This window comes from Plectrocnemia conspersa, unplaced genomic scaffold (genome assembly GCF_051122295.1).
Source record: "Plectrocnemia conspersa isolate PC_06_02 unplaced genomic scaffold, ASM5112229v1 ptg000002l, whole genome shotgun sequence".
Lineage (NCBI taxonomy): Eukaryota > Metazoa > Arthropoda > Insecta > Trichoptera > Polycentropodidae > Plectrocnemia > Plectrocnemia conspersa.
In genome coordinates, this window is record NW_028277166.1 from 11,207,517 (window position 1) to 11,217,422 (window position 9,906).

Sequence of the window (9,906 nt, forward strand, 5' to 3'; positions counted from 1 at the left end):
TAATCTCCATTGGATATGAGTTTGGGTCAAACTCACGCATATTCCAAGCCGGAAGCAAAGTGGTAGTACAAATTATACTTGAGAAGTGATTTTTCTATAGCAGTGTTCCGACTTATATTTATGTTTAGGGAAATGGGAGGCGATTATTGCTCCTCTCTGATTTCTTGAACAAACCTGGATAAACGAATCTCTGTTTATATCTGATAATACCACGTTAAAATATTCTAGATGCACTGTGCTTTCATCAAACACAAAACTTATTTGTAAGTTTCGTATCTACGTTATTCTTGAAACAAAAGCGCCATAGCTGCCGCAGCTGAAATTAAGCTAAATGGAAATACTGTACCACTCTTACACTCCCATTATGATAACAAGCTTCCTGTTTGTTGGAATCAACTCTAATATGATGGTTTGTTCGTAAAAGAAAAAAAATTGGATGCATCTATTGTGAAAAATATATTTCTTTGGATGTTAACAAGAAAATGGCAAAATTTTACAAAGGAGGACATCTGATCATCTTATTAATATTCACTTTAAAGACTGAAACACTGTCTTTTTTACTTTCATGTCAAACAAAGTCACATTTAAATGCAGCTGATTGTAGTAAATGGTTGATTGGAATGCAAAATAACGTATAAATGTTTTCAGCATGTAAAAATGTAAGCTTCTCTCTTAAATAAGAAAGAAGCTGTCAGTTGTAGAGCTATAATTATAATCCCATTACCTTGAATCAGTTTCCAGAATAATCGCTAGAACACAAATCTACTGCTGATATCATAGATGAAAGTATTTTTCAAGTAGAAAATCTCGCGTTAAGTCTATCATGGGTTATTATTAAAAAAATTGTCGGACCTTGGATGATTTAACTCGGCTATTCTCGAGATATTTGAGTGATTTTACAGTTTGAAAAAGTATTTCACTCCTTTGGGGCTTCCTCAAGGGTCCAACCTGAGCCCTTTCTTATAATGACATAAATACGACAGTTACAAATTCAAATTTTGTTCTGTACGTAGATGATTGAAAATAGTAAAAATGCATTTGATGTGTTGCGGACTACTTCTCTCTACAGAGTGATTTAGTTTCTATGAAGATGGGCTACCGTTAACCGTCTACCCTTTAGTGTCGGTAAATCCCATGCTGTGTCATTTTTTCGATCCTATTCTCCATCAATTTATTCCTACGATCTCAGTGGGATCATTTTGGCTAGTGAAACTTCCATTAAAGATCTTGGAATCCCTTTTGAGAGCAAGTGGAGGTTCTCTCTACACATACACGACGTCTGTGATAAATCTTCCAAGATGCTCGGCTTTGTTATGAGGAACGCCTTTCACTTTGACGATTCGCTAGTTATTGCCGTCTTCTATGACATATTAGTTTGTAGCATTCAAGAATCGGGATCTATAATTTGGAATCCCCAAATAACCAAATACTCCCTTTTAATCGAAAAGGTTCTTAAGAATCCTTTAAAAAAGGATATTTGGTTATTATCCATTCTTATATCTCAGCACCTTTCTTTTAGGAGCGTTGGAATACGATTCGCTGAGTTCTCGCAAAAAGTTGTATGTAGCTAAGCATTTCTTCAAACTGCTGAAGGGCGCTGTCGACATTCAGCTATTCTCGAGGAATTCCAGTTTCGGGTTTCAGAATATCTTCGAGAATCGCGATCGCGACCTATGGCTGTCGCTATCCGGCTCCTTAAGTGTTAATACACTGGCATTACACTTTGATCTGTTTAATGTCAGCTACGAGGAGCTGGTCCTGTTCGTATAATTTTAATATGTTATGACTTTTTCGTTCGCTTCTTTCTACATACGTACTATTTTAATTATATTTTTTTGTATATTGAAATAATACAATGAATTGTTTTTGACCATAGTGACCCTTTGGGGTAGCCTGTCATGTTACGATGTTCTTAATTAAATTTGAATAAATAAATTACGTTTTTACTTGTTTCAATCTCTACATTTAAATATTCAATTCACTGACTGCAGCTTTTATTTACAGTATAATTGTAAAATAATATATTTGTTAGATGAAAATTTGCTCAATGTCAAACTAGTTTCTCAAAGGTATATATTTTAAAAATAAACTATAAATATATAAAATCGGTCATTCATTAAATCATACAAAAATGTAAAATATCGTTAATTGCAGAAATTAAAAAGATAATAATTATAATACTTAATTATTTATTATATAAGTCAAATGTAAAGGCACGAATTTACAATCTCATAGATAATAAAGGCAACTCAATGAGTTATTGTAATTAAAAATGGAAAACATGTAAAAATAATTTGTACGTTTACAATATATTAAAAAATCTATACATTTCTAAAATATATTAATACATATTTGGACATATAAATGGAATAGATACATATAGATAAGTATCACGTTTGGACGGATTATTATTATATATTTCTATATAAATTTCTAAAACACTAGTGTGATATACACTACAATCAAATCTGATTAAGTCAACCATTGTGCGTAAAAGAAGCACATAAAAAATATATATAAATTTATTTTGGACGGATAAAATAATAATCATTTTGCACTTATATATATATAAAATAAAAATAGAGATTCATTGATAAAGTATTTTAGAAACATAAATTGGAATCGATATAAAGTAGAATCTGGTATTAAATCAAATATTTACAAAATATGTGATTTCTTAAATTACTAATATAATAAAAAATCTTATAAAAACCAAATTGTTCACTTAAAAAAGTAATATCAATATTTAAAATAACATTGTAAATTGAACATATATACAAAAACAAAAAATCAGAGAAATTGGAGATTCTATTAATTCATATCAACTAAACTATTTCACTAACAATTTCACTATTGAGTATATTATTGAAATCCATGCTAGATGATAAAACGATGCGACACTAGTCGACCCTGAAGTTGTAGGAGCGCAATCAGTAAGACGATGAGCTCTCATAAACACACGCCCCACGTATTTAGAAGGTCGTCTCTTCTCGCCAGTGACAGGGTGTAGCTGGCGAGTTCCATCCGAAAAGATCAAATCGTAATGAGGAGATTGAGAAGAGAACATACTGAAACTAAGATAATAAACATTTTTAAACATTATTCTAACTGATCCATATTGAAAATATATATTAAAACATACCTGAATTCATCGTCGTCCGTATTGGTTCCGTAAAATTGTTGAGCGTACATAAACAAGTTAGTAAAAGTTGATATTTCAGTTTCGTTGGTGGCTTCACCGCCACGAGTCACCATCGCATTTGCTGATACAAGACCTAAGTTGCAGCGTTTATAATCAGTTATTTGTCCACGCGTGCCGTCAGGACATAGTAATTGGAAGTCATCGCGAAGAGTGTTACGAGCCCACCATTCGCGTCTTCTTCCACCGGCTGATTCTGATACAGCTGAATGACGCACAAATGCGACGTCGCCTCCGCCTTCTACCAAACAACGGATGGCACCTGAAATAATATTTTAATATTGAGGCTAAAAAACACTGAATATTCACAATAATAAGAAAAACAATAATTAAATTATTATAGAAGAATCTGTATAAACAAGTCTGTATAGGCAAGAAATCAAATTCTTGATTTCAGAAATTATGCCAGTTGCAACATGTTCATTTTACTCAAATGACAAGATAATGGACGAATAAGAAACAGTTTTAATCAGAATTAAATTCCGTGACTCCACAGCACAAATTCTCAAACTTAATTGTCCAATAATTCTGTTGAGGAATTTTAAGCGCAGTTGACTATGAAAATATTGGACACACGTAAGACACACGTGAGACTCAACATTGAGTGGCACATTTTAATGTGAGAATGTGTTACTGAGTCCTAGAAATTTATTTCAAGCCGCTTTATTTCCAAATTAGTCTTGCTTTCGCCATGACCAATATGACAGAAATCAACTTGAGGGATGAATGCTTCTCTCATTTTCAATTTAATGTCGCAATATTACAAGCATAGCATCCAAAACATTGGTGAAAATAATTAAACAAAAAAATCATTGTCTATGATCTCCTTGAAATCGTATCTCAAAGCTTCTTTTAATAATTACCGATATCTCCATAATAAGCCTCTGAAGCATCTCGTTTACAGAAACTGTAAGTGGATCCATGACAAAGACGACACAAAGGAGCATGAGGAACGCCCATATTGTATTCGGGACTGGTGGCGCCTGGAACGCAAGATCTTGAGAACCATTCAGCAGCAGCTCTGGCAGCATCACATCCGTAAGGCCTAAAATTTAACAATTATAAATTTATAACACATCAAAATTTAATCACAATTACAACATACCTGATCCATCCATTGGCAATCAAATAAGCAAGCGGATAAACCCATCCGGCTGCTGTACCAATACCGGAATGGCAAGTATTCTTCCCTAAAATTAAATTGAGTTATTAGATTACTGTTTATCATTTCTTAGAATATATTTATAATATTACCTTTGAGATATGTCAGCTCTGTACTAGCGTCCTGTTCTTTAGTGACAGCGACAGCGAAATAATCTGATCTTCCGTGTTCATAAACTTCAGATAAGAATGGTTGTAGTGAATAATGACGTGCTGCTTCCCAAACGTCCGCTGCATCCAACATGACACCATCGGCAGTACCTCCTCTAATTGCCTATTAAATAGCAATAGAATCAGATGTTTTCCTTAATTCATATTTGATTAAATTTGATACTAACCTGCATGCAGTTGATTTTAGAATGTGCTTTATAGCATGACATATCCGGTTTTAACAATTGAGCTTTCATTGCCGTCTAAAAAATAATTCATCAAGAAGTTATTTAAAAAATCATAGTACATGGCAAATTAAGTCATAAGACTTACTCTCATCTTAACGCATTTATCCAATTCAGCATCTGATGTGACACAGAAAGTAAATCTTTTTACCGGACAGTCGCGAACTGTTAATATAGTCTTTGCGGATTGTCCCAAGAACTCTGAATATGATTGTTTATCTTCCGATAAACCAACTAATGAAACTGATGAGTCCTGTAAATATATTAGAAAGAAAAAAAACAATAATATATGTGTATTTAATAAATAAATTAATATTTATAATACCTCGAGTAATAAATCAGTTCTAGTTCCATAGCGACTCGAATGAAATAAGTCGAATTTTTCATATCTTTTATTTTCACGACTTTCGTAAGGATTCTCGGTGCTTGTAGATGTACTAAAAATCATAAAATTGTAATTATTTAAATGGATTAAATATTTTATTATGATGGCAAATTTGTATTTACAGTGAAAAAGAAAGGAGTGATAAATATTATAATAGCACAACTTAAATTAATGTATGAAAAACTGCATGAAATTTCATCACATTTAGAATTTTTAACAGGAGAAAAATTTATGTCTTTAAATGCAGAAAATTTACATAAAACAGTTTATGATTTTGCCTTTAAATATCTTATTGATATTAATTCTAATGAATTATATCAGAAATAATTAGTTTAAAAAATCAGGTAATGTTGTTAATTCGAGATCTTAAGACAGCTACAAGTTTATTATTTTTTAGATATTCTAATTGATTTTATGTGGCGATCTCAAATATGTTTTTATAACTTTTTGTTGTTTAAAAAAATAAGTTAAAAAAATAACAATTAAAAAATACTTTATTAACTAAATAAGTTAAAAAACAATATTATTATATTTTTGTTAAAGTTTGTGTCATTTTATTTTAATATTTTTTTTACAACTATTGTACTATTACTGTGTTCTCTGACATTATTTTATATAATATAATTATCAATAAATCTATTGTTGCTCTCCCCTTTGGAGATGGCCGTCTTTTCTTCTCGAAGGACCACCGTCTCTCGACGGAATTAAACGCCTCTAACCATAGAAATGCTTTATTATCAGAGTTTACATCCTCAGAATCCTTGCTGACGCACGACCATACGCCGTGACAGCTGAGGCGCCTTCAGGTTATTTATACACAAAAAACCACGCACGGCCATAACACACTTTTATTCGGCCATGCATAAATATATGTAAAATTGTCGGAACATCTATTTTGTTTGCAAATTTGTGTAATATCTTATTTTTGCTTAATATTATACTTATTGAAAGTAAAATAAATACATAGGGATGCAATTTTTTCCTTTTACCTCAGAGGACAAAATGTCTAGTCACGAGCACTGATCAAAACCGTACAAAAAAAAACTATTCAAATCTAAGTTAGAATCACTTTCATATTTATTTTTAATATATTTTTTTGTAAACCTACCTGCGTCCAAAATATGATTCATTCGCATCATAAGGATTGCTGATTGGATTGCCAAACTGATCTCTCTGTACTGGATTTCCATAACGATCTCTATCTCTGCTGGGAATAATATTTCCAAACTGATCCCTCTCCGGGCTAGCTTTATTCGTATCATAATTAGTGGAATTTTTAGTCGAGTAAAACTGTGATATTTTCTCGAGGAATTTTTGTATTCTGTAAGTGTGAAAAAAATAAGTTATTATTTTTATAATTATAGCTCTGATCGATAACACAATTTAAAGACCTTTTAATTTGTTCCGGAGTCTTGGCAGTACTAGTCACAATGGCATTAGACGGCACAGTGCCCCAATGGCAAGTCAAATACTCCTTGATGGGTCTTCGACTTCCGTCTTTGCACATTAACTCGAATTTATCGATAGATAAAGAACCTAATTAAATAAAAACGTTTAAATAACATAATATTGTGATAAAATTGTAATATAAATATTATAAACATACTGAATTCTTGATGATTTTCAATTACAAAAGGCACCGTTGAATGTTTTAAAAATGCAATATCTCCAGCTTCCAATAAACATCTCAAAGCTCCGGTAAATCCTGCGTAAGGATCGCCAGAAGTGCATCGTGAGCCAATCTGACCAGTACATAACTCGCACAATCTGAAATAATTATTAACATCAAATTATGGTGCATCTCCTGTCTCTCCTGGTTCACCATTGCAAAAATTAATGCATTCTTGAACTAGTTATGTCAGTGGTGAAATTCAGTCACTCTTGTGGACAGTACAGACACATAGAAGCTGAAAATACTGACTTGTCATACCATACAAAATGTATTATTAATGAGATATTTTGAAATTTATCTCTACAAGAAAAATTGAATAGTTTTGAAAATTAACTTACTGCAGATACCGTAGGATTGGGGGTCACCACTAAACAATATATTGTACTGATAGTTACAAACAAGCATTGTTTCGCTCAACAGTTTTTCTTATTCTGTATTTTTGTCACCATCTAATAGCAACCACAATGGTCTCATTCATAGAGGGCCACCCAGGAAACTCAGAGAAGCAGAGTTTGACAATATGGCTTAATTGGTATAAATAACCCTTTTCCCATTGATTCAAGCATGTGAAAAATCATATAGAAAAATTAAAACTTGCTCACTTAGCTACACAAATGGACTCTTCCATATTCGACATCGCCAACAGAAACTGACACGTAATTTACACCTGTATAACTTATGCAAAAAAAATTAAAAAATAATAAAATTTAAATTACTCACTTATTTGAATTATCTCCAATTGGATTATTTTTATCCAACAGAGAACTCGGAGCACAGGACTTTCCAAAGAAATTAATCACAGATTTGATGTGATTATTACAATCGATGATCTCTAAATCGCCTTCCGATATGAGCTATAAATTAAATTAGAATATGAATATTTTTTGTATAAACATACATATATTATATATATAGAAAAATATATATAAAATTACAGTTTTAATTGGCAAAAGCCAACCGGCGAATGAATTAACTCCTGGAAAGCAAGCTTTCACTCCTCGCAATGATCTTAAGCCATCTTGACCGATTGTAGTACCCTTCTTAACAACAGCTACCGAATAAACGAACTTTAAGCCGCTCTGTTGTACTTCCTATAATATTTAAAAAAAAACATTTAATAATGTATTTATGCATAATGGATGATGAATAACATACCTGAGCGATGGGAACAAGAGAATTGAATCTACCGGCTTCAAAAACAATACCGGAATCGAGGCCTGTAATATCAGCTTTATAATCGCCGATCATTCTCATGCATTCATCTTTATGTAGACCCTATATTAATAAGCATATTAGATAAATACTGATATGTTTAATTTATACACATATATTTAACACTAACCTGTTGACAGCCTAGATTAAAATAATAATTGCCAAACAAACTCCTATCCCTAACTATAGCCAACGATAGATTATTGCACTTGTATTGTTCTTCTCTATTGACCGTGCACCAATTTAATTTTTCTCCTTTAGGATCGATTTCATTCGTCACTTCTACATCTCCTGCAATAAATTATTTAAAAGGCATTCTTTAGTGTATTAATATGAAAATAGGGCGTTGGGTTGTAAAAATACTGAAAAATTATACTATGAGTAAACATTTTAATGAGATGAGTAACCGTCATATTTTGTAACATAAGTAACGTATTGGATGAAAACTTTGTATATATATAACATATTATAATTACCGAATGTGAATCCGTATGTTTTGTTTATAGATGCGAAGTAGAATATGCTAAAAAATAACAAAAATCGAGAAAGGGGCGTCATTGTAACGCGGTTCTTTGACAGCCGCACCCGCGCCCCGCCCATCACATTCAAACTAAACAATTCAATTCGTGACCATTGCGTAGAATAGCAACAAGTAAGTTCATTTAAATTAAAAATAACAATAGATAAAACAATCATAATAAATACATTTATTATTAAACGGTGTTCGGTATAGTACAATTTTTAATTTCTACTGTTTAATAAAAATATTTTTTCACATCCTGATCATTGATAGATTAACCTATTGGGTAATTAACGAAAAATAATAAGAAAGCGAATGGGACAGTAAAAGTAAGTAATTTATTTATTAATATATGTATAATACAGAATAGGCAATAGGTTTTTGCATTTTTAAAAATTCAATAAAAAAAAGAATGAGTATTTATTACACTGAAAGAATACAATTACGAAAATCGTGTCTTTAAAATAATCTCCTGACGAATATTCGCCTTAATTTGCCATATTATGCCTAATTTATTCGAGTAAACATGACTTTTTATATAACCCCATAAAAATCAAAAGGTGGTAAATCTGGGCTGCGAAGGAAAGTTCAATGGGATGTCACCTCTACTCGATATCAGTTTGATGAACACTGTGTAATCAATAGTGAGCGCGAAACAGGCGCTGAACAATTACATAATAATTGTTGTTCTTGTAAAACTATTTTACGCAGAATGCGCGTTATTCCTCCGTGAAGTTACACATTGCGACTAAATTTCCAATGACCAAACTCCCACGTGCTGTCGCCTGCGCGCCCTTCCTTCACGCGGTTCCCACTCAGAAACGATTTAAAAATGCAAAAACATATGCCCCACCATATATGTATAATCTACACATACATAAAAATGTATTATTGTATAACATGTGGTTCGCAATAGTCGATGAACAAAATTGAAGCACAAAAAATAAAAAGATTACTATCAAGAATCACACTTTCTGTAATATTTCCGAATAACATTTTACAACATTAAGATAAAATCGACACAATTCTTGACTACAACTGTTAATTTTGAATTCTATGAATTTAATAAAATACATAATGGTAAAAATATGCCATAATTATCCGAGCTACCGTCCCAATTTAAAAAATATAGCGAAATTTAATAAAACATATTGCAAAATAGCGAATTTTTTTACTGATATAAAATTTGCGTTTTTATATTTTTTAGGAAATGCTGCAAGCGTTGAACATGGAACGGACTATTTTCACTTGAATTTTATAAACGCAAAATATTTATGAAAGGATGTTTTTGCAAGAAATAAGCGAAGCAGTCGTATTTCTGAAAACATAGGTATTGTGTTTTTTTATTTTTTTTTTAATATT

The 9,906-nt window shown here is 31.7% G+C and overlaps 1 protein-coding gene across 2 annotated transcripts; it reads right to left on the minus strand.

The window, feature by feature from the left end:
* Positions 1-2,175: 2,175 nt before the first annotated feature.
* Tsf2 (transferrin 2) lies at positions 2,176-8,636 on the minus strand. Of its 2 annotated transcripts, XM_088181871.1 has the most exons (16): positions 8,501-8,636; positions 8,155-8,315; positions 7,968-8,087; positions 7,748-7,903; positions 7,533-7,666; positions 6,747-6,907; positions 6,532-6,676; positions 6,249-6,461; positions 5,081-5,192; positions 4,844-5,008; positions 4,699-4,773; positions 4,454-4,634; positions 4,305-4,389; positions 4,063-4,244; positions 3,143-3,461; positions 2,176-3,074 (listed from the first exon to the last, which is right to left on the minus strand). In XM_088181871.1, exons 1-16 carry the CDS (start codon positions 8,622-8,624, stop codon positions 2,831-2,833), a joined length of 2,577 nt encoding a protein of 858 aa, XP_088037997.1. In that variant the 5' UTR covers positions 8,625-8,636; the 3' UTR covers positions 2,176-2,830. The 2 variants fall into 2 exon arrangements, with proteins under 2 accessions (XP_088037997.1, XP_088037998.1); XM_088181872.1 differs by lacking the exons at positions 7,968-8,087; positions 8,155-8,315; positions 8,501-8,636 and having other exon boundaries at positions 6,747-7,060; positions 7,151-7,666; positions 7,748-7,864.
* Positions 8,637-9,906: the final 1,270 nt, after the last annotated feature.